Source organism: Rhagoletis pomonella, unplaced genomic scaffold (genome assembly GCF_013731165.1).
Source record: "Rhagoletis pomonella isolate Grant_MI unplaced genomic scaffold, Rhpom_1.0 Rhpom_scaffold_00008, whole genome shotgun sequence".
Taxonomy (NCBI): Eukaryota; Metazoa; Arthropoda; class Insecta; order Diptera; family Tephritidae; genus Rhagoletis; species Rhagoletis pomonella.
The window spans coordinates 43,932,049-43,956,520 of record NW_023458562.1 but is presented as its reverse complement, the minus strand read 5'-3'; the positions used below and the strand labels follow the sequence as shown (position 1 = coordinate 43,956,520).

Genomic DNA, 24,472 nt, shown 5'->3' with positions numbered 1-24,472 from the left:
GTAAAAAGGCAGCATTTAAACATAACACTTGGAAGTTTGGATCTACATAGGAAAAGGAAGCGCACAGTTGGAAGCTTCAGCAACTGGTTTGTATCTTAGCTGATCGTGGTTTGCGACACAACAGCTTTGTGTTCAAAAAGCAAAGTAGAGTAGCGCACATGTCGACCAAATACAGTTAACTCTTTCTTACGCGCATAAATTTGACAGCGCCAAAGCTCCAACAAGCAAACAGCTGATTAAGGTTTTTTTCTGTTGCTAAATACTTGCGCCAACTGATCATTGGCGCATTGCACACCCCAATTGCCTCCACTGACGGCGACTGCTGCTCCTATTTCACAAACCACTCACTCACACACACCTGTGCGCACTTTTTCTACTCTCGCCGCTGTTAGGCGTTCGCATTAGACAGCTTACCATTAGCCCCACATATGTAAGTCCAGTCTTCTAGCCAGTGCCGTCAGTGTAGTACGGTTGTTTATGACGCGGCACCGCGGAGCGCATATTGTGACTAGAAAGTGTTACAAAAAAAATAATAATAACAAAAGTAAAAAAATAAGCAATAAATGCAGCAGAGCGCAACCGCAGTGAGATCGGTTTCTAAAGCTGTTTTTTAATTTCCTTTTTTTTTAATTCCGTTTCTTATTATCATCAGTTGCTTAGCACGCGAACGCGCGCGGCTTTAAAGTCGCCACACTTGCCAATTGTGGATTCTCATCTTTCTCGGGTTTTGCAATTTCCTTTGACACTTGCGTTCTTGACTTTTTTATTTTGCTTCCACCATTCATTTTATCACCAAACGAAACGAAAAAAAAACAATAAAATTTAATGTACGAATTCGCGGCTTTGAGTGTGGATTAGGGCGAAAAGCAAGCATGTAGGTAAATAGGAAAAACAAAAAAAAAAACACTCACGTTTGAAAGAGTAGAATATACATTTTTCGTTCGCTTTATCAAAAGTCGACAAAGTACGAAATTTATAACGAAAGCGCACATAAAAAAATTCATTTTGAACGTTGCAAAACTTGAGCTCACTCGAGCGACGTGTTGGAAAGTTCGTCTGACATCTTGCGTCCGTTGTCTTCTCACAGCCGTATCGCCGTCAACGTCGCTAGCCGCCAGCCGCCAGCACAGCTGAGATCGCAAAATAAAGATTGAGATCAGTGTTGAGAAGGCGAGATCATCGCAAAAGTCATCGAGCAGGTAAATGGGAAACCTAAAAAGCTGATAGGCATAAAGCGAGCGCATTGTTGCTTGCTGTCGCTGTGAGAAAGCTGTGGAATTGACAAAAACGAATGTGTAATAGATAAGTGAAAAATAGTGAAGGTTGGGCGACAATTAAAAAATATGAAATAAAAACAAAACTAACCAGTGGAAAATGTGGAGTTGAAAAATCGCGCAACGCATAGTAGATACTCGTCGAGTGCAACAGACATCATAAAAACATAAAGCAAACACTTTGCTTCTACGACAATAAACAAGTAATACGAGTATAATGGTTAAAAATGTGAAAAATATCACAAAAATATAACAAAGACACAATCTTAAATAACAAGTAAGGTCACGCCATAAGACGGCGGCAAGCGCTAAGCTAAACGTACTCATAGAGCCGAAGCAAGTTTGCTTATTTAGCAGGGCGAAACCGTGAGCGCACATCAACAGCTGTTTCAACAAAATCAAACAAGATTTCTATACGAAAAAAATTCAATTACTTAAATGTTAAAGATCTCTATGCGCAAAGCGTAAAAGTGAAGATAGTAATTCAACCAGCATTTCTAAAAGCCATATACCACATCTGCAAAAACAACAACAACTGTACACCTCTCACATGCCTTCGCCGACTTTGAAGCAGCAGCAACCACCACCTCCGCCGCCACCACCACCATTACTACCACATCAACTCTCCTATCATATTCACATACAACAGCCGACACAACCACAACAACAAAATAGCTTTTATAATACGAAAAATAAGAAATTGTCAACGAAGTTGAAGTCATCTTCATTGGATAATGAAATCTTCCTGCAGAATCGTAAAAATAATAGTCAAAATACCATGGATTGGCTATTGTCACCACATGGTTGTGCCACAATACCACGTGCCGGTTCTACTTCCTCTTTGGCGAGCACTGTAACAGCTAGCAATTATCAGGAATACAAAGCGGAAATCATAAATCAGGTGAGTGGATGATATGGTAAATTTTTTAGTGCCATGTGCAGTGTTGTCATATTTTTTTTTAAACTAAGCTGTATTTTCAACCAAAAAATTGTAACCTTCGAAACCGAAAGGAGTTTATAAAAAAGGTTTTTTTTTATTTCATTAACATAAACTGTTAAAATTATACTGTGCGACAGCCGTAACCAGCCCGGACTATGTTAACATTTTCTGAAAGTATATCTATGCAGTAGTAAAACACTCGATGGATTTGCAAAAGTTAGCTCGCTAGCTTTATTTTATGGCCTACTAAAGTTTTCATTTACCGGCCTAAGCAGTTTTCAAAAATGTGCAAAAAATTGTTAAAATAAATGTCTGAGCGAAATTAAAAGTTAAAATTTCTTGAGAAATATTTTCGTAGAACATTTTAAACCGTCAGTTCCAGCCTGTAGGTGTCTTTTTGATCCATATTCCAAGAAACCCTTCAAAAAGCAAACTTGGAAGGTTGTGAGAGCTTATAATGTAAGGGTGGGTAACTCTGTAAATTTTGGTGTGCTGACTCAGTAACTCCAACTCACTTTAATGAGTCAGCACAGTGAGCTGGCACAAGTGTGCTATCGCACAATTGGTATGTACATCGAAATTTTTGATGATGTTAGTAATCGAAATCGATTTAGAAAAGATTATCTTTAGCTTCTGTTCGTAGCTGTCCGGCAAAATTTTAGAAAGCTGATTTCAACTGGTGAGTTCATTTGCAAAATAATTCCCCTTGGATGTATTAACTTCTAGCCCAGTTATGCATACTTAGCTTTGCTTGAGAGTTGTCATACAAGAATCTGTTAAATGGGCTATGCATGTAAGCGGTTACCCAACGCATAGCACTTCACATGTAGAATTCTGTTTGGTTTTGATTTTAACGTAAAAATGGTATAACAGTGCAAGTATGCATAACTGGGCTATTCGCCTTGCTTCTTGTTAAATTTGGAAATCGTATATTCAATTGATGGTTAGTCTAGTGATGCCATCTATTATGGTACTTTTTGGAAGATCGTATTGTGTGAATGTGTCAGCTCATCAATTGAGTTACCACATCGACACAGTTCTAAACAATGCAAGCCGCACCGAGCTATGCAAGTGTCAGCACATCAACTGAGTTACCATATCGACTCTGTAGCACACTGAGCTATACATTGTCAGCACATAAACTGAGTTACTGAGTTAAAAACTTTTTCAGAAGTGAGTCTGAGCGTGCGGCACAGTTCTAAGAGTCAGCACAGTAAATCAGCACAGTTCTGAGTTACCCACCTCTATTATAATGTTCTAGAGAATTATTAGGAAAGTTTTACTAAAGTCTTCTTAGGCAAAGTCTTCATGTCACCAATATGAAAGTTTCTAAAAATTAAAATAAAAACAGTATTTTTTCAAATTTGAATTTTCTAAAAAACTTTAATTTGTACTAGGAGGTAATTTCCATTCCTTTAAGCTTGTCTAAAAAACTATGAGTGGATAGTGCATCCAAAATTTTAATAAAACTCAGTCAATAGAAAAATAGTATACAGGTCGTTAGCGAATGCTTTGTGTGCTTATAGGATATACGAGTGGTTTATAGAAACAGGAGTTGCCTTAAATGGTCTACTCAAGAAACTCGTTGAGTGGTAAGAGATGCGCAGGTTCGATTTCTGGTCGCTCGGCAGGCAATAACAAACACTTGAGTGCATTTCTGTCATAAAAAAGCTTCTCATAAAAAACAAATTGTCATTCAGAGCATGACAAGTAAAGCATGTTCTAGCTTAGTGAGTTCCGCAAGCTCTAAAGGCCCGTTTACTTTCATGCACAAGTTATTAATTGTGGGACCCCCTGTTTGATTTTCCTTAGTTTGCTTAATTTGTTGTTTGAGTCCCTATAGGAGAGAGAAAGCCTCAATGTCATCTAGTAGCGTGGAGTGACTGACGGTGTCAAACGCCTTTGACAGATCCAACGCTACCAGGACTGTTCACTCACAAGGGCTGTTACGGTTTAGGCCATATGTTACCTGAGTGTTTATGGCGTTAAGTGCTGTTGTTGTGCTGTGCACTTTACCGAACCCAGACTGATACTTCGCTATGGTCAGGTGGTTCGTGTAATGTGGGAGTAGCAAGGCCTCCATTGTGTTCGCTACCGGGGAAGGAGAGTTATCGGGGGATAAGGCTCTCCATTGTTTGCCGGTTTCCCCGCTTTGAGCAGTGGGACCACTCTCTTATTTTTCAGATGTCTGGAATAATGAGAGTGGCCATTAACAGGTTGAGGACCTTGGTGAGGTAATCCACTCCCATGGCTTTGAACGCTTTCGCCTTCCCGATGGCTAGCTGACCCTCACCGCTGGTAAAAGCAAGATGCGCACTTGGTGTTTACAGTTTTTCAGCCTTCTGGTCACTTGACGTTTGGCAAACCACCGTAGGATGCAGCGTGAATTGTCGGCTGAAGTAGATCGCGCATCACTCCGAATCGGAAGAGGTGCGGTCACCTTCTCATAGCTTTCGGTTGTGGCAAAATGTTCAGATTTGTCGACCTCAAGCTGTGCCTATATATACTTGCTATCCTAAGTGGAGTAATACACAAATTCATAAGCTCTAAGGACAAAAATGTCCATGATTCCACAGGTTCGGAAAAAAGTAACATAGCGAAAAACTCTAGTTTACTTAGCCAATCAATTATATGTCGAAATATATTTCAAAAGCTATTGAAAATTAACGGAACTGATTTTTGGCTGAAATCTTCTTATTTTTTCCATTTTTGTGTACATATATATGGTATGTATGAAAATAAATAGATGTTAACGAGTTCTTGGAGCTCATAAGGGCAAGCCTTATATTTAAATATTTGTTTTATGTATAAAAAAGATAATTGATTTTCGTTGACGAATTTAAGCTACATATATATGTACTCACTAACCCTTAAATAGAGACGCCCCAAATATTTTCTATGCACAAGAAGTAGTATTCAGTTAACAACTTTATCTAACCGCACCTTTCCAGTATAGGTAATCAAATAAATAAAGTCCTTCTCGTAAGCACTTAAACACATCGCACCTTAAATAATTTTTGATAAAATTAAATATCCAAAATTATAAAGGTATGGTTGAAGGACAGTTGGACTACCAAAAAAAAACACAGATATGTATGTATGTACATAGATAATCGAAACATGCTTAAAGTTCTCAACAAGAAGTTACAAATACGATTTAAATTAGAAATACATATGTAAAAATTCTCGAAAGCGATTAATAAAGTGTATTTATAAATGTACGCTTAAAAGTAAATTATCAGAAAATTGATTTGAAATCGTATTCCAAGTATAGTACATATACAAGTTCATATATAAAAAAAACATATGTATTTGCATTAGGTTGCCTCGACAAACAAAAAAAAAACAAAAACAGCTAGAATACTGTCGAAACTTCCCTCTGAAACCCGATATTTATTAGTAAATTTTGTATGAAAAATAGAATTCTGCTTCAAATATTTCAACAGATATAAATTAAAGAAAACCACCACATCTTACACGATTTTCAATTTTGACAGTTCGGATAAACAAATAAGATGAGCGGCTTTTGAAAATGGGCGGTCTGTAGATCAATTTTGATTGGTTTCATTTGTGAAGGGCATAGAGTCTACACAAATAAAGCATATTTTTAGATTTTTAAACCAAAAGGACATGTTAACTTGCAGAACAGAATCCACGCATGATTAAAAATTTTTAAATTCAACTATAAATTCCTAATCCCAACTTTGCTCTTCGTGAATCCTTAGGCAAATATAAACATTTTTTTTTTGTAGGTAGCACAAGTCAGTTTAATGTACGATACATATGGACAGCTTCGTGAATTATCGTTACTTATTCGGGACTTTTTTCAAAATCTTGCGAAACTCTCCCTGACTTAAACGGTGCATTCCTAACAATCCGATCTTTGCTCTTTAAGAATTCTTAGGAAAAATAAACATTTTTTGGAGCGAGCGCGAGTCACCCTAATCGACATACATATGTATATATTAACACATGATGACTTTTGGTACGTGCCTTCTTATGAGTCCCATAAATATAAACCAGTTATTTAATCAGCCTGTAGACACCGGCAAGCGTCTGATTAGCATTTTACGGGTAAACATTAAAAAATAAAATAAAAATAAAAAGTGTAATAATACATACATATACTTACATGCATACATATTGACGTAAAGTATGTGAATATTTAAATTCCGAGCACTTCCTAAAAGCAAGCGATTCATCTTTACCTTAAACTTAGCTCAAATGTGTGAGAAAATATATCATACATGTGTATGTATGTATGTATGTAGATATGTGCATACCACATTAGAAGTGAGTACTCATACATACTTAAATATTTGCATACAATAGTAGCAAATAAGCGATATTCGATCACACTTAACTCGAAAAAATTAGATGCTGCCAGCTATTTAAATGTGTCAATTAAATTTACAACTACATAAAGACTTTCACAGATCGCGAGTATATGTACATACATACATTAGACCGTACCACCTTACAAGCAAATAAAATAAAAGTCGCCTTACACCACTGAGTGTAAAGTATTTTGGCAAGGTAATTTCGAGAAAAAAAAATTTGGTCGTACCTAGGCGTTGTCTTTTTACATTTCCCGGTGACACCTATACCGAAAAACTCCTGTTTTTTATTTAGCGCTCAAAGTTTTCCTTTTTTCGTGGAAATGATTCAGAATTCTTGAAAATAAATATTTTCGATCGAACGACTCCGTTTCGCTTCAGCGGACTTCCAATAATAATAGCAACTGTTTATTTTGCTTTTTTGGGATTTTTGGAGAACTGTTAAAAAATAGTTGATATGGAAAAATTATTAAATAAACAATTGGGTATTATTATTGCAAGTCTCCTGAAGAGAAACACAGTTTTCCGATTGGAAAATATTGACATTCCGAAATTCTATTTCTACGGAAAATAAACCTATATAAAATAATATAAAAACAGTGGTACCGAACAATCCTAGGACGTGAGAACATTATAATTCCCACTTTACTTTTTTTTTTTTGACCACCCTAATGTACACTCGGCAATAATTGTTTTTAATAGTTCCACTAGAATAATCAAAAAACTCCCTTAGCAAAAGTTGAATGACTTTTGACGAGGTTAAATATACTGTGGTGGTACGTAAGGTTGATAAGGGGAATGTGTACTTGGGTTCTATGTACTTTGGAATAAAAAAATTCACACTTTAAAATCTACCTTCAAATTCCTAAGATATGACGGAAAATGTTAAATAAAGTGGCCCCTATGTTGGACAAAAAAGAAATAATAAAATTTCGAACTTTTTTTTTGTTTGCTTATAAGGTGATACGATCTAATGTACAGACACATAAAAATATGATGAGTTATGTATAAATTATATGCAAAATCGAATCAATTGCGCTACAGTTCAAATGGGTGTTGAGAGGTGGCGTTAAGAAAAAAAAAAAACAAAATAAAAAAAATTAAATTGCAAATAGAGCGAGATCTCTGAGGTTAATATTTTTATTTCAATTAGATAATTGTTTTATATTTATTTTCACACTACAAAGTATGTGTATGTGCGCCTATGTATGGATGTGTGTACATATGTACATATGCATTTACAAGACCGCGACTTCATCCAACGCATACAACTGTATTCGCATATAACGGTCATATTTTGATAGATGTACTACATATGTATGTATGCATGTAGACGTGAGACAACCCAAGGTCAAGCTTATTGCCTACAGCTTTTTGTTAATGGGGTGATGCTGTTGCTACGAATTGTCAATTGCATTTGTTGATTGTTATGGATATTTTGCTGTTTTAATGTCGCCGATTTTGTGGCTCAAATTATGTATTTACTCTACTTGTTTATAGTAATTTTTTGTTTGCGTGTCGCATGTAATTGCTGTATATGAAACAGAGACGTAAACTAATGACAACTGGCTTGAGTAAAAATAAATTTAGAAGTGGATTGGCTGATAATTAATGATTTGAGTATTGAAAACCAATTTTAAATTCATTGTTTTTCTCATTTGTCGTGAATTTAGAATACTTGCATTTTTAGTGAATTTGTACTTTTTGTTTGTACTTTAAAGAAGCTTTAAATGCTCATTGAATAAACTGTTGTTACGTTAGCAAAGGCTGTGCTAAAATAAATTTAGTTTACTTAAGCTTTAATTTTGTTTATTTATGCCACGATCCATCAAAATAATAATACTTACAAATTAGGTTTTTGTTTTCAAAGAAATGAATGTACATTGAAGTAATGCAACTGTCCGACACATAACTGAATAATTACATATGTACATATTTAAATATTTAGTTAATAATATTTGATAGATATGTGCCTTTGTTCAAAAATCGATTGAGGGAAATGAGCAATGTGAAAATTCATGAGACGATCTCTGTTGGCTTGGTTTCCTTCGCCACTACCTTACTTATGATACCCGGGTATCGAGCAATGCGAGTAGCTCGATACTCGCTCGAAACTCGTTCATTGCTCAACTGCTCAAATGTTTGTTCAAAATTTTCGAGTTTTTGAACAATTTCATAAACAAAAGAAAGTTTGGAAATTGTATTTGTCAGCAGCTGCTTTCTAATTCATGGAAATAAATTATATTATTAAATACCAATATAACAATCTTTGCGTTATATATCAATAATTTTAAAAATTTAAAAAGTTGCTACCAAAAATGTCAATATAATAAAAAAAAAACATTGCTCAAATTACTCGAAAAACCTCGAATTGCTCGAGCTCATGCTCGATAATTTTCGAGTAATGAGCATTGAACAAGTGTGCGAGTACTCGCTGCTCATATACACGGACTGTTTGAAAATGTGCGAACAAAATCGAGAGCTCTACTACATAGGCAGCTGGGTTTATTTTGAGCGACATCAACTACGGGGCGATTCAAAAAACCGAACACAATGAAAACGACGAGCTACGGACCACAGCTGTCAAATTATTTTTCCATGCACTCTTGTGTAGATAATTATTTTGGCGACGACAAGCATCGCGACAACTGTGGTTGTGGCCAGATTAGATCTATTTCTATTTTTCCAGCCACAGATAAGGTTCTCCCTCTTCTTTTATGCCAAACTCAAAAAATGCATGTCAAGCCTCTAGGTAGGGATCAAATGACACCAGCGAGTAAAAGTAAATACTCGATACTTTTGTATTATTTTTTACTCGATGCTTCTCAATCTGATACCAAGTATTTAAGTATCGGTGCTTTTCTTTCGATACATTGAGAATACTCTAATGTTGAAATTAATTTTTTAACGTAATGACAAGAATATTTTTTAATGCTCAAGTATTCCATTACAATTTTGGCCAATTAATGAATAGTTGGAAATCAAGCATTAGAAGAGTGTGAGATTATACATAGTATGTATGTATAAGCAAGCTCGGTTATTTTTAGAGGTTGTTGCATCATCAGTTCCTTGTGAACAGTTGTCCTCTAAAGCGGGCGCCACAATAACACGCCTTTCCAGCAAGCACATTGAAAACCCTTTATTTTTAGACACCGTGCCATTAAATGTATTTAATAACTAATATTTAAATGCATTTTCTATGTATAAGAGACAAACTAGATACCTATGTGAGGTTTAAGCTCATTCACTTGTACTAAAATATTTATTTTTTTTTTTATTTGTAACGATGGGCAATACACCCAAGAATGGTATAATACAAGAGTCCGCAGTCCTGGCGGTGATAAGGTATGTAAAAGTAAATAAAGCCGAGTAGGAGAATAAAAGAAACTGTCAAAACAGTAAATTTTCTTAACATTCAACTTTTCTTTAAGAGAAGTAATTTTATGTGTTAAATTATTAAAATATATGATTTATGATAAGAATTAATAAAAACGGTACCACTTACGGCCCCACCTTTGTTCTCTACATCGCATAATACAAACCTATTTAATTTAGTTCAAAAAGAAATATAATACTGAGTTTACATGTAAGCAGATTATGCTCATTTTCGAGCTTTACTCCCTAATCTGTAATTATATCAAGTAATTTTTAAACAAACAAGTAATTTTTAAGCAAAAAACAACATCAAATATAAAAATTTAGGAGTATCGTTAATTTTTTCATGATCCAATGATCGGATCTAAACCAGATTAGTTATTGCAAGGGTGGTCTCATACTAATTTTATTTAGATCCGATAATTGAATCGTGAAGAAATTAACGATAACCTTAAAGTTTTATATGAGAATTGAAGTTGGTTTTGTTTTTTGCTTAATTGTATTAATTGCACTTCATTTTTTGCTCGTACAAAGGTACTAGGCGTATGAGCGACTTTTTATAAAAGGCAAGAAACTATTTATGCCCATTCGGATTTTTTCCGCAAGAAAGTTTTTATTTATTTTTGAGAAATGTGTTAATGAAAAGCTCTAAATTTTTACATAGCATGAAAATATATCGCGTTTTCGGTATTTTCGTATGAATCTTTAGTTCCCTCTGACTTCTTCTGAGGCAAACCGACGGAAATTCAGAACCAACTGCTCCCATAAAAACAGCTGGCGTTGTGAGGTGGCAATATTACTAGTGACTAATCGAATGGTGGAACAAAGTCAACCCACCGGCCACAAACTGGTTAGAGATCTACATATTTTAAATAAATAACTGCATAATCCTGTATGTATGTACGTATATATATACTGATCGTTTTTGGTGAAGAAAGTACGTAAGAGTCCGCTCCGTTTTATGCATACTTATAAAGAAAGAAGTATGGTTGTGGGTGCAAAGGCAAAGAGATTAACTTTTTATACGATACATCTCTTGCTCAGACATCATACATCTAACTCTTCAAGATGTTTGGCTTGACACATTTTGACTCCTCTACCTTAAAAACAAGGCTGAGAGGCACTGAACCATAGTTTTATTCAGCTTAAGTGAACATAGCAATGCATTTCGGCAGAAATATGGTTATTCTGTTGTAACAAATATGTAATCCACACACGCACTGTGTGGAGTAACTTCAAAAGAATTCGTAGATGCGTTTATATTTCCGCATAATTACAAATTACATATTTTTATTATATATTGATTGCTTAAAAAACCACTGTCGACACACGTGCCATTCACTCTTGTCCGATGCTCCAGTGGCTATCAACAGCTGCGGCATTTTCGTTGCCTACATTCTTACCGCGCTTGCTTCCGTCTGCTTTTGATATATGTATGTATCTTTGCAAATTGGGTTTTATTTATATTTTTCCTGATTCTCTCATATTGAGTGCTTGATGTGTGAATGAAATTTCACAGGTGGCTGACCAGTGAAATGACAGTCTATGCGAAAATGGCGGGGTATTATTTATTAGGAGTTCGCTACTTAGTTATTTATAAATATTTTTGCTATTTTGTTTGTTTGATATATGTAATTGACTGACATTTTATTTTGCACATATGTATGTACTATTTTTTATATATTGTCTTAATACCTAACGTTAGTCAGTTACATTTTTACCAAACGATTCTAAATGACATTGTTGTAGCAGATGCAACCTCGAAATTATAAGTTAATTTTTATTACATGTCACTCAAATGAGAGCGCTCATGTTTTAAATGAAGACAGAGTGTTCTGTCAACACCTTTCTGACAATGTTAAATATTCTAAGGGCCCTTTAAAGTTTCTTAGAGATATCATGATTCACAACTGGTTTCAGTATTTTCTTCTATATTCAGTAAATTTTGCGAATGGCTGAATACATTTCACATCCAATATACTCTTATAATAATTTTGTTTATATTTTCGCTAATTACATAAAACGCCGGCATGCTTGCCATTGCAGTTATTCAATTTTCTGGTTGAGCTTTGATAAATAATATAAACAAACTAATATACGATGGAACAAGCATAAGAGCTGTTAAATTATACATCTACAAATAAAATGTGGAAGTGATTCTCCGCCATTGGTTTCTAGTTAAAAGAGAAGAAGTCTGAAAGACGAGAAAATTTAAACAAAAAATTCTTACGTACATATACATTAAAATAACCAATGAAAATAGGTCCATAGGTTCATAGAAAAAATGTGCAGAAAATCTTTTTAATATAAATGCTTACAAAAAGTTTTCTAAAAAATTAAAAAAAAAAATCGGTATAAATATCGAAAAATGTATAAGCAATATATAAAATTATATAAGTATCGAAAAATATGTAGGTGGGTATAATTATTGAAAAGTTTATTGATTACATTTTTGCCGAACAATTTGCGGAAGACATCTAAATCTATGAAAAAATGTATGAAAAACTGTATTGAAAAATCGATATAATTAACGAAAAATGTAATCAATAAACTTATATATAGATTTGCCGAAAAAATATATGTATTTATATCAAGAAATTAATCGTTCTGTTGTTGTTGTTGTTGTTGTTGTAGCAAAGAGTTTTTGGGGAGTGTTGCTGGAGTGACAGTCCTTGGCCAAATATAAATCTGGGTCGTTCCGGTTACGTAGACCCGACTGTCGTGGAATCGTTCTGTCATGGATGGGGGTCATACAATTTTTAGTCATTGTTTTCAGTGTCGCTATCGACATTTTTTAAATGAAGTTTTTATTATTATAATTAATTTCTAATCTTAATATTTTAATCTGCTCGTGCACTTAATTTGAAAACCTTATTTTATGCAACCGATAATTTTTTTATGTAATCGAGTTTTATGAAAAATATTTAGTTATTTGTAGGAATAATTACTCAAAATACTTACATTTACCTACTTCATTCTCTTTCAGGGAAAATGCCTCTGCGGTCAGTACATTCGCGCACGGCTTCGACGTGCTGGCGTACTAAATCGCAAAGCGACACAGCGTTTGCGCACCATATTGGAACCCTCATCGGCGGTGGTGTATGAAGTGTTTCCGGCATTGAATAGTGTAAGTGCATACGTACATATATATGTATGTATGTAAGTATATAGAACACACTTCACATTTCTTTCATTAAATACAATTTTAAATGTTTTAAATACAATTAAAGCTGTACTCAATTGTTTGCCTATGTTCACTTTCAGATGGGCGAGGAATTGGAACGCATGCATCCGCGTGTATATACAAATGTATCACGTCAACTGTCGCGTGCACCCTATGGCGAGTTGGTCGATGGTGACGCAGCGCCAATGCTGCTCAATTTGGTGGCCAAAGATTTATTTCGTTCGAATATTACTTGGGGCAAAATTATTTCCATATTTGCTGTTTGTGGTGGCTTTGCCATCGACTGTGTACGTCAGGGACACTATGAATATTTGCAACTTCTTGTCGATGGCATTGCTGAGATAATCGAAGATGATCTGGTGCCTTGGCTGGTCGATCACGGCGGTTGGTTGGGTCTGCAACAACACATCCGCCCACATGTGCGCCGCTTTTCTTTTTTGGGACTGTTGACACTTTTCGTAGCCGTATCATCCGGTGTTTATGTTGTAACTAATGTGGCGAAACATATTGGTTGTCATTTGTACTCGTTGCTGTTTTGAACGGAAACGCGCGATAGTCAATGGAAGTGTGGGAAGTTGGAGATATGAGAAATAGCGAAAATGTGACATGTAGGAGAGGAAATAATGTAGAGAGTTATGTTTTATTGCAATATTAAATATTATCGTTTTCTTTACTTGACTAAATACATATGTAAATACATAGTATAACTTTAAAAATAATTCTGCTTTTCATACATTTAGTGAACTGGCATTGGTATCGTTACCATTAGAATATGTAATTTTAAACATTTATGCAAATACCTATCAATTTCATTCCTGCGCAACTAAGAGATAATCATATGTTTAATCCAAATAAGTTTCCTTTTAATTTTAAAACTTACATACATACATACATGACAACTGACAAACACCTATTTAAAGTTTGTATAAACCTAAATATTTTGTTAATTCATTGTATTTAATACTTGCTTTAATTATTTAGAGAGACTAAAGAAATAAAATTAAAATTGATCAGAAAATTAATTTAGTGTCATCAGAGGTAACGAATTTTTTTTTTCTGATACAAGCATCAATTTGAGTTGATTATCTTTATTTTATAGTAATCCAGTATTTAGTCAAAAGTCGTTCTTGGACACACATTTTTATTTTCAGTTATATCTGCCTGACAAAATCTGACTTTTTCTGACTAAATCCTGGAGTACTGGCACAGACTAATACAAGGGCCACTCAGAATTCTTAAATTCGAAAATCTTGACTGTGCAGAAAATTTTTACAATATTTTTCTTGCATTTACTTTTCTTAAAAGTTAAATATTCAAGTTTTCTGAATATTTCTTAAAACTTTTTTTCATTGTAGCTTTCTAAAATCTTAAGGTGGGAATTTGGTTTTCTAATTACATCTTTAATAAATGCAAAAGCTATAAAAAGCTTACAATCACGGTGGTGATAGCTATTTAGGCGTTTTGTTTAGAAAAAAATTCCTGAAATATTAATTACTCAAGAACAAACTCCTTTCCGAAACAAGGCATTATTTTTACCCTGGGATTCAGTAATTCAGTCTCATCTCAAGTCACTAAATTTGAGATTAGCAATTAGTGTCTATTTTAGGCTGGCAGCCGAGAGGGTCCGGGTTCAAGTCTTCCTCGGGCGTAGAGGATTTTTAATTTTTTTTATTTAGTATTTTTTTAATTTTTTTATTAGTTTTATTTTATTTTTTAACAATCTTTAGATTTTAATGTTTTAATAATAAAAAAATTAATTTTTTTCAATACATTTGTGTTATATTAAAGTAATTTGGTTTATTTCCTAATGAAATTCTTGTTGAAAAAATTTCCTCGCTTCATTTTCTCGTTTTTTCTAAAAAAAATGGAAAGAAATAAGCTTTTCCTCCATACTTCTATTTTTGTGACCTGCTCTTAGCCAGCTAACAAATTAGTGACTTATTTTTGGGACTAGGGACGTGAGACAGCGTACTGAATACCAAATAGTCTCAAAATCCAAGTTTACCACCAAAAGTCACTATTAGTGACTAGAGACCGGTTACTGAATGCCAGGGTTAGTGTGGGGAAAAAAATGGCGACCGGAACTTGTCTGTGCCTATTCCGGCCATTTATGTGCTTCCATCCTTGTCTAGGGGAGTGCTAACTTGCTCTCCTTTCTAAATACACAGGTTTCACGATTTTACAAAATCTATTTCAATATATTACTTACGGAAAAAGCTTCTGCGAATTGCAAAGATATCATTCCAGCCAGAAAATACAAACAAAGCCGAAAGATGCAGAGTTGCAATTGCATTTTTAAAAATTATTTTATCACAAGTAGCGCCCTCTGCCGTTTTATTTGTGTTTTCTGATTGGAGCGGTCGATTTTGCACCGATCAGAATGACGGGAAAATGAAAAAAACGCAAATACTGTCGGTACAGCAGAGCATTAGCGGTGAGCAGTGCAGTGCAAGAAGCAGAGCGGAGCTCGTAAAGATTTTCAGATTCCTATCAATGTGAATTTTTTTATTTAAACTAGTGTAAAAGGAATTTGATACAGTTTAATTACAAATTAAATTGTGCCAAAGTAGCCGCAGAAAATAGTGCAACTTGTAAGTTTTCAAGCAATGTTGAATATGCTCAAATAAAAAGTTCTAAAGTAAGATGTATGTATGTATATACGTGAGAATGTACTGTAGGCAGCGAAAGAAAAAGTGATGACGGTGACAATTTTAATTGGTCCACAGCTTTTGATGGGTGCCCCATTGAGCTCGACCTTATTTGGAAGCTGCGTTTAAATTCTGTTGATAACTCTTCACACATTTTGTATAATTTCATGATCAATGCAAAGGCTTGATGTGTCCCCAATAATTAAATTTGCTGAGCCTGGAAGCACGCCACGTACTTACATACCTTAGCACATATGTAAGTATGTACATACATATATCGCATTTTGACGTTAGCTAATGAAAAGCGGCTTAAAACAACTTGATCAAAATAATAATATTTAACAGCTGACCCACTTCAGTTACTTGCGGCATTAATCACAACCTTTTTAAAAATTGCAGATTTCTCGTTGGTGCTAGCTTGTTTGCTTGTATAATTTTCGTTCTAAGCGTAATTATATACTTGCAGCGATATGAAAGTGAAAGAATTGCAGAAGACTGTAAATATTGCTTGGTCGCCGTTGCCACAGTATCCAATTTACTTGGCAGCGGGCAGCGCGGCGCAGCAACTCGACTCCAATGTCAACCCAACATTGGAAATTTACTCAACGAATTTTAGCGATCCGAGCTATGACTTGGAATTGAAAGCGAGTTTACCCAGTCAATACAGGTAAACGTTTTTATAATAAATTTGCATGCACATGTACCTACTAAATTTAGAAATACATGTTTTTTAGATTCCAAAAGGTTATTTGGTCTCCTACTGGTTACGATGGCGCACACTCAAATGGTCTCATTGTTGGTGGCTGCGAGGGTGGTCATGTCATGATTTATTCTGCTGCCAAAATGCTCGCTAATGAGGAAGGACTTATTGCACGCCAAGATAAGCATAGTGGTCCGGTCAGCGGTCTTGATGTTAATCCATTTCAAACGAATTTGCTCGCCTCATGTGCCTCTGAGTCAGAGATATTTATTTGGGATCTCAACAACACAACTACTCACATGAATCCTGGCACTAAAACGCAACCACTCGAAGATGTGCAAAATGTTGCTTGGAATCGACAGGTGCAGCACATACTTGCCTCTGTATTTAGCTCACGTTGTGTCATTTGGGATTTGCGTAAAAGCGAACAAATCATTAAACTTTCCGATACACAATCACGCGTTCGTTGGCATGCCATACAATGGCATCCAGATGTGGCTACGCAAGTATGGCTTGCTTCAGAAGATGATCAAGCGCCTGTAGTGCAGCTGTGGGATTTACGTTACGCCACTGCGCCGGCTAAGACCATGCAAATACATCAACGTGGTGTGCTTGGCATGTCATGGTGTCCTCGCGATGTTGATCTGATGGTATCGTGTGGCAAGGACAACCATATATATTGTTGGAATCCAAATACTGAATTGCCTGAAGGCGAAATACTTTCTGAAGTAGCAGCCACAGCCACTTGGTATTCGGATGTGCAATGGTGTCCACGCAATCCTGCATTGGTCGCAAGTGCCAGCCTTGACGGCAATGTCTCCATTTACTCACTTTTCGGTGGCACACAACAGCAGGTGCAAACATCCAATAAAATAGCTGACTCTTTCCCGGGTATGGATCAATTAGCACAGGCACCTATACCGCAGCAATCTACGCAGATAGTGTATCATGACCTGAAGCGGGCACCGAAATGGATTAAAAGGCCATGTGGTGTAGCGTTTGGTGTAAGTTGCCATTCAAATCTGCAATATATTTAATCTACATTTGCTTTTAACTGCAGTTCGGTGGAAAGTTAGTGCACTTTAAAGGCAAATCGAATCAAGTTCAAGTGTCGCAAGTAGTCACCGAACCGGAATTAGTAGAACGCGCTAATGTGCTCGAACGCTCTCTTAACGAAGCCAACTATGTTGACTATTGTCGTCAACGCGCCGATCAAATGACCGATCAGAATGGGCGCTATTTGTGGTATTTCATAAAGGCCAATTTCGAACTCAATCCGAAGGAGGAATTGTTGAATTTACTCGGTAAATACGGCTGCAAGGAGAAGGTTCATTGGTATTGATTATGAATAGATTTTTTTAGGTTTCAACAAAGATGACATCGATGGCAAATTCGCAAAGTTCGTGAAGGAAGATGAAACGCTACAAAATGATGTGGATCAAGTGACCAATCGGCTAGCGAATCTGTCGCATGTAAGTGTATATATGTATGTACATATATGAAGAAAGTTGTATAAAAATTAACATTTTTAAGATTTACATATCGCACACTATCTTCAAAACTGACTCAACTCAAAATTTGGTATTGTTGAAATTATGCACTAAAAATGTACACGGAGCCTTTATTTACCTTTCGCAAAAGCTGTAGTAAATTTGTTGAAAATACCTTAGGTAAAGTCCCCATACCCGTATGATTAACATGTGCTAAGAAATAGTTTTCGCATTTTCGGGCGAACGTGTAATTTTGAGTTGTGTCAGTTTTGAAGATCGTTTACAATATGTATTTGAGAGGAAACTTACCACTAACTACTACAATTTTAAGAAATAGACAAGCAGGTCCAATGTATATATATATATGTATATATTGCTGTACAGCGAAGTCTTTTTTTTTAGTTTTCAAACATATGTACTATGTATGTACATACATAGTTATTGTTTCTATTTTTTATTCAATTCAATACTCCATTAAAAATGTCTCTTATCTACAAAACTCATGTTCAACATTTCTTATCTTGCATTCAGCTTCCAAAACTAGCAGCACAATTGTCGGTTGTGTTTAAAATGTATAAAAAGCTGTGGTCATTAAGTTAGTCTTGCCGCACGCAAAATCTACGCAGCTGCCTTTTTGTGATATAAAGTCCATCTACATAAATAATTTTGAATTTTTTGTACTTATTTTTCATTTATTTAATATATCCCACGCATATGCATAAATTAATAAAAGTACTTATTCCAAATTTCATTTCGTAAAATGCATCATACTGACTCGCTTATTCATTTGCAAATCGTTAGAGCGACTCGTCGGAAGTTGAATGTGATCAAAGTACTGATGGCAGTACCGATATTTCGGTAAGCACTCTTTTTATTGCTAGGTGATTGCGTGTTTTAGATGTGTATTTGATAAAAATAAACGTATACATATATACACTTATCGATAAAAAAAAAGTCATACAAAAAATCCTATCCTAAATTTTGAAATTTGATTTGTAGTTACTTACTGGGTGTTGTTATTTGAAGTAAATGCCACACTAAAAACCTTCCTTTATGCATCGAACTTTTTTTTACCGAGGCCCCTAAATAATACCTACACAGTATATTATATTCCTTTTCTTACTTAAAACTCATTTTAGGTTTTATGCCATACATACGTATGTACATATGTGCCCAACCCCCCCTATGTACCTACATTCGTGCGTAAATGCTTTTCGGTGTTGTGGCTAAAGTATATCAATTACAGATGTACATAGATATTTTTACGTACAGACTTTTTTTATTTACTAAATATACTTATCAAAATGTTATAATGAACCATGATTCATAAAAAATAAAATTACAGCAACCAGTGGATAATAACGCCATTTTCGATGGCATTGCGGCCTCCCAAAAGCAGCAGCAGCTCGACAATGAAAACTTGGCGAAGCCAGCAAAGCAATTCATCATACCCAAAGGTGAACGTAAGTAGAAATATTTCAGTTTAACACTTGCAACAAGGTAATAATATTTATTATTCTTTTCTACAGATCCAGATAGCCTCATAACGGAAGCTATTCTCACCGGTAACCTTGAGGCTGCTGTCGAACTTTGTCTTGACTCACATCGCACCGCCGAGGCACTAATTATCGCCTCCACTGCAGGCATAGACTTTCTCACTAAAATACATAACCGCTACTTGCAGCAGCAACGAAGCGAGCTATCCAATGTGATTAGCGCATTGGTAACACGTGATTGGTTAGACTTTGTTAATCGTTGCACCGTGGATTCATGGAAGGAAGCTTTAGTGGCTGCACTTAAACATAGCGATCGCAAAGTGGTTGATATTTGCGAGCGTTTGGGCGACCGCCTACTAGAAGAGCGTGCGCAAAGCATTGATTTTACACGCAATGCTATGCTATGTTACGTATGTGCGGGTAGTATTGATAAGTTGGTTACTGCCTGGCATCAACTGAAGGCGCTGGAGCATCAAAATGATACTTATAAGCCAAATACGGCTGAGCTGCAGGAATTGGCCGAAATCGTAATGTTAATGAGCAAATCTTTGGATCAGCAGGGTATCGCTTTGGAGTTGAATGGCCGTTTTGCAGACTTCATAACAGAGTATGGTGGTCTATTGGTGGCGCAGGGTGCGCTTACGGCGGCCTTAGCCTACATTTACGCCTTCGGCTCGGGTAATAATGACCAAAACGTAGAACTGGTGGAGCTGCGCGACCGTATCTATAATACGGTCAATTATAGGCCAGCAGCAGCGCAAGGAAGTGGACGTTTATCATATCAGCAACAGCAGCCACAAAATATTTACAGTCGACAGCAGCAACAGCAGCCACAAAATTTGCCAGCAGCGCGCGGCTCATTTTCACATGCGTTGCCACAGACAATGGGTGGTTATGTAGGTACTGGTGCAACGAATCAATTCGCTCCTACATCGGCTGGTAATTGGAACACACCACCGGGCTTGTCACAGCCTGGCACCGCCGCTGCTGTTTCGCAACAACCGGTTCCAACACTTTTTAATCCCGTTGCACCAGCCGTGCCAGCGCCAGCTGCAGCGAAACCACCACTTCCGGGCGCACCAGTGCCAGCGCATATAACAAATGACGCTCTGCATTCACAGCCGCCACGTCCAGTTAGCAATGCCAGTTCACAGGGTGGCAGCAGCGGAAATTTGCACTCGCGCTCTAAATATGTGCTCGATCCATCGGTGGCATCTGCCGGTGGCTATGGTGGTGGCGGTTATCAACCACTAGCGCCGGCACCAGCATTAGCACCCGCTACAATGCCCACTTTCAATGCAAGTTTGTTTAATGCTCCAATAACGGCTACACCGGGGCAGCCAAGCCTGATGCAACCAGCGGCGCCATTTAATGCTGGTGCACCTTATGGACTGAGCGGCGGCAACAACTACAATGCGGCCTTCCCAGGAGATATAGGTAGTCAGCAGCAGCCGCTATCACCACAACAACAACAACCACCGCCACCAGCACAGAACTTACACCACAATCCAACACCGCCACCAGGCTGGAATGACCCTCCTGCATTGAAGTCAACACGCGCGGTAAGCTGAGGGGTTTTGAAAACCAAAAAATTTATAACGTAAATTAAGATAGAGGAAAGCAAAATGCTAGCTTTGAAGCTAGAAAGATTAATTAGCTTATTAACTGGTATGTAAATATCTCTCACTTAGCCACTGCAAAATTGCAACAATGAAATGTCTGCACGTCACGCTGGCACACGTCGCTGGCAAAAAATCATAAATCACGAAAAGGACAATCCAAATGCGCTCTTAAAACCACCAGCTCAATTTAGCTATGAACAGTTTTGTGCTAACTCTTCGCACACAAGTGCCATGTCCATACCAGAAATCTGTCAGCAGGTACCAAATGCATTTGAACACCTTTGTCGTTTTCATTTTCGCTCGATTACGTTTTCCGCTACATCGCAGAATTGGATTTCCGTTTCTTTGATTCATATGAATAACCCGGAATGCATCGTTCCTTAGAGTTAGTCGATATTTTTGTGAATACCGTGACCTTGCTTCTACAACAAATTTTGTGGCTACGGAAAGTTTTATTGCCACAATTCATTTGTCGCACTTCCTCAACTACATAGCCGTTCTGCTTTCCCATTACTAATCAGAAGTTATTGCATTAAATTGTTTGGTTTATATGTGTATTATTATTTTAGAATTTAGTTTCATCATCATTTCGCTTTTCGTACTAAAAAACTCTTCCTCCTTCCCAAACAGAACAAAAAACCAGATCCTGCATCCGCTTCTGCGCCCATAACTCATCCCTTATTTGGCGTTGATCCAAATCAGAACCAAAATCAAAATGGTTACATGGACCCATACAACCAATACCAGGTAAAATTCAACTAAAAAAATGTGTGCGTTATTCTGCATTCGATTGCTTGTTTTTAGAATCCTGGCATGCCTCCACCACCAACAAGCAGCAACAGTAATCTACTAAATCATATGCAAGGCGCCGGTCCAGGTGTTTACTACAATCCAACACAAGCGCAAAACAACAACATGCCAACACAACAATTTCCCCAACAAATAAACTTCCAAACATCGGCCATACCACAGCAGCAGCCATGGAATACACAAACACAAAATATGGGTTACACCGAACAGCCAGCGCCAGTGCAGAGAGAACCGGAACCGCCAAAAGAGAAGCCACCACTTTCAGAAGAATATATATACCTGCAAACAGTGTTGGAGGAGCTGAAAAATCAGTGTTTGGCAGTAACTACTGATCCGGTGGGTATACAAAATGATGTATTAAATTAATGCTCCTTGGAAAATGCACTAAGACAGCATTTGAGGTACACAAAGCTCTTGACTTAATACTAAGTACCTGGAATGCATTTAAAAAGATTCCAGATTTTTCTGATGTCTTCTCAGTACTTAGATTAATGATAGAAGGTGAAAACTTAATGTTGTTACTAATGACTGCCTAAATAGGTGACATTTTATAGCTTGAAAGAGCTAAAAACAATTGGGTCCGGCGGGATTAGACTACATTATTAAGGTCCTCAAACTGTGGATTACCCCACTCTCGCCAATCCTGATTTATTGGGATCAGGGAGGGTGGTCTCACTTTAAAGCCTAGAAAACCTCCAAGAAAGGGCAGTCCTGTCGGTATCTCTATTAATTTAAAAGACGAACCCATCAACGCAACAATATTGCTGATCATTTGATTAAAAGATTAGGATCTGTGCAGGGCTAAGTAGCAGAAGCAATAACACTTAGGATAAAATTAGGCTCGTAAATCCGCATTACTGCCGTCTGTCAAGGCACAATTTTGATCAGATCGATTGCGCCGTTAATCTGGATCAACGTTGTCTATGCTTTAACCCTCAGTTAAATAATCGTCTTTAACATTTAAATTTTTACTCAGAGAAGTTATTGAAAAATCAGTTGTGGTCTCGGTAGTCTCTTTTGGACTGTGGATTTTATTTTCCAATCGACATTTTCATTTGCTATGATCTCTGATCAACAATTTTTATTTCAGCGTACCAAACGAAAATTCGTGGATGTTACTAAACGTTTGGAAAACCTTTACGACTGTTTACGGGATGACAGAGTGAGTACATTGGATACAACGATACGTTTTTGGTATTAAATAAATTATTAAATGTTCGTTCTATTTTCCACAGCTTAATCCGGCAACAATTACAGCTCTCAATCAAATAGTACAGTTCGTTCAAGTGGGCGATTATGCCAATGCCTTGCAAACACAAACACAAATCGCATTCGGTTCGGATTTTTCACAATGTGCTGGCTTTATGCCCGGCTTAAAGGTGCTCGTGCAATCGGCGGCTGATTTGCAAGTGTATCTACGATAGATTATCACGAATATGTCGCACTAGGAGAGCTAAACATCAGTTGGAAAGTTACATATACATATGTATAATATGTAATTAAAATAATTCCATAATTTTATAATGATTATGTTCAATGGATTATATCAATTTATGTATTGTTTCGCAAATAGGTTTTTTTGTCAAAAGATGTATTTTTTTTATCACATCTATAGATACATATCGACGGTCCTGTGCAATAACGACGCAATTCAAAATTCAAAAAACAAAAACTGTTACTACTGTTAAGTGGCTCTTGTCTCTAATCATTGTCGTTATTGCATAGGACCATCGATATGTGTGTATGTATTTAACATTAATTCTGTTTCGTGTTTCTGTTTTTTGCAATTTGTAATATATAACGGTTTTTCTTATCGTAAATTTATATATATACATAATACATACATATATATTCGATTGATATTGAAATACTTTAACCTATGCGTGGTGAGTACAGTATATAAAATTATTTAAAAGAATAGAAACTAATAAAACAATCTGTGCTTTTATTCGCAACATAAAAAAAAAATTAAAGAGTGATCAAACCGAGTCCCCTTTCAGTCTTACTTTCAAGTCTGCTCCTGCAAGGCGAAGGAGGTAAGACGAGTGTACTGTTGTTGTTGTGTACTCTTCCCCTCTCCTTTCACCTACGAACCGAACAGAGTTGAAAGCAAAACTTCACGTGTCTGAAAGCCGACTTACAAGGTGGTATCAGAGAACGTTTAAAACAGAGAAGCAGCAATTACGAATAGCCGTGTGAATTGTCAAACACTACCAAAATCGCTCTAGAAGCTCACCACTCGAATCGAAAATTGAGAGAGGAAAATTAACAGATCTGAGCGGCAAGTTAACAGAGCTGAGCGGAGATACAATTTTGTTAATTTGTATCAATGTTAGTTAAGTGCTTTGGTTTGGATTTTCTTTTTCGCTGCATTGATTTAATAAAAAAAAAGATGAAAATTCTTGGTTAAATTAATGAAAATTAATTTTCGAAAATATATGCCAGCGAATGCTTTAAATCCTAAACGTAGATTTGTTATCTAATAAATATGTGAAAGCTATGGAAATATGCAAACTCATTGGTGATTTGCCGTCGGCATTTAGGTCGACAAAATCGTTTTTTTTTTTAACGATTCTTATTGTAGTTGCTACGCTAT

At 36.3% G+C, this 24,472-nt stretch overlaps 2 protein-coding genes and 1 non-coding gene across 10 annotated transcripts; 2 read left to right on the top strand and 1 right to left on the bottom strand.

The window, feature by feature from the left end:
• Positions 1 to 162: 162 nt before the first annotated feature.
• On the top strand, positions 163 to 14,499 carry LOC118744925 (bcl-2-related ovarian killer protein homolog B). Of its 3 annotated transcripts, none has more exons than XM_036478361.1 (4): positions 163 to 584; positions 653 to 2,175; positions 12,913 to 13,053; positions 13,191 to 14,499. In XM_036478361.1, the coding sequence occupies exons 2-4, from the start codon at positions 1,825 to 1,827 to the stop codon at positions 13,647 to 13,649; spliced, it is 951 nt and encodes a 316-aa protein (XP_036334254.1). In that variant the 5' UTR covers positions 163 to 584; positions 653 to 1,824; the 3' UTR covers positions 13,650 to 14,499. The 3 variants fall into 3 exon arrangements, with proteins under 3 accessions (XP_036334254.1, XP_036334255.1, XP_036334256.1); XM_036478362.1 differs by having other exon boundaries at positions 163 to 878; positions 1,088 to 2,175; XM_036478363.1 differs by having other exon boundaries at positions 163 to 1,199; positions 1,303 to 2,175.
• Positions 14,500 to 15,176: 677 nt separating this feature from the next.
• Positions 15,177 to 15,276, bottom strand: LOC118745330. The gene has a single exon (XR_004993632.1). It is a non-coding gene; the product is annotated as a U6atac minor spliceosomal RNA (small nuclear RNA).
• Positions 15,277 to 15,539: 263 nt separating this feature from the next.
• Positions 15,540 to 23,812, top strand: LOC118744924 (protein transport protein Sec31A). 6 transcript variants are annotated; one of them, XM_036478356.1, is made up of 13 exons: positions 15,540 to 15,701; positions 16,158 to 16,425; positions 16,493 to 17,462; positions 17,519 to 17,762; positions 17,821 to 17,930; positions 18,750 to 18,806; positions 19,294 to 19,411; positions 19,478 to 21,006; positions 21,697 to 21,813; positions 21,871 to 22,212; positions 22,967 to 23,038; positions 23,112 to 23,340; positions 23,376 to 23,812. In XM_036478356.1, the coding sequence occupies exons 2-12, from the start codon at positions 16,229 to 16,231 to the stop codon at positions 23,298 to 23,300; spliced, it is 3,945 nt and encodes a 1,314-aa protein (XP_036334249.1). In that variant the 5' UTR covers positions 15,540 to 15,701; positions 16,158 to 16,228; the 3' UTR covers positions 23,301 to 23,340; positions 23,376 to 23,812. The 6 variants fall into 6 exon arrangements, with proteins under 6 accessions (XP_036334249.1, XP_036334250.1, XP_036334251.1 ...); XM_036478357.1 differs by lacking the exon at positions 23,376 to 23,812 and adding an exon at positions 15,941 to 16,014 and having other exon boundaries at positions 23,112 to 23,342; XM_036478358.1 differs by lacking the exon at positions 23,376 to 23,812 and having other exon boundaries at positions 16,225 to 16,425; positions 23,112 to 23,342.
• The last annotated feature ends 660 nt before the right edge of the window (positions 23,813 to 24,472 follow it).

What these genes read in the sequence shown, in the direction of transcription:
- LOC118744925 (XM_036478361.1), top strand. Translation starts at nt 1,825, where the DNA reads ATGCCTTCGCCGACTTTGAAGCAGCAGCAACCACCACCTCCGCCGCCA. An exon ending in AAGCGGAAATCATAAATCAG is followed by an intron (nt 2,176 to 12,912) that starts GTGAGTGGATGA and finishes ATTCTCTTTCAG; the next exon opens with GGAAAATGCCTCTGCGGTCA. An exon ending in TGTTTCCGGCATTGAATAGT is followed by an intron (nt 13,054 to 13,190) that starts GTAAGTGCATAC and finishes GTTCACTTTCAG; the next exon opens with ATGGGCGAGGAATTGGAACG.
- LOC118744924 (XM_036478356.1), top strand. Translation starts at nt 16,229, where the DNA reads ATGAAAGTGAAAGAATTGCAGAAGACTGTAAATATTGCTTGGTCGCCG. An exon ending in GGCTAGCGAATCTGTCGCAT is followed by an intron (nt 17,931 to 18,749) that starts GTAAGTGTATAT and finishes GCAAATCGTTAG; the next exon opens with AGCGACTCGTCGGAAGTTGA. An exon ending in CATCATACCCAAAGGTGAAC is followed by an intron (nt 19,412 to 19,477) that starts GTAAGTAGAAAT and finishes TCTTTTCTACAG; the next exon opens with ATCCAGATAGCCTCATAACG.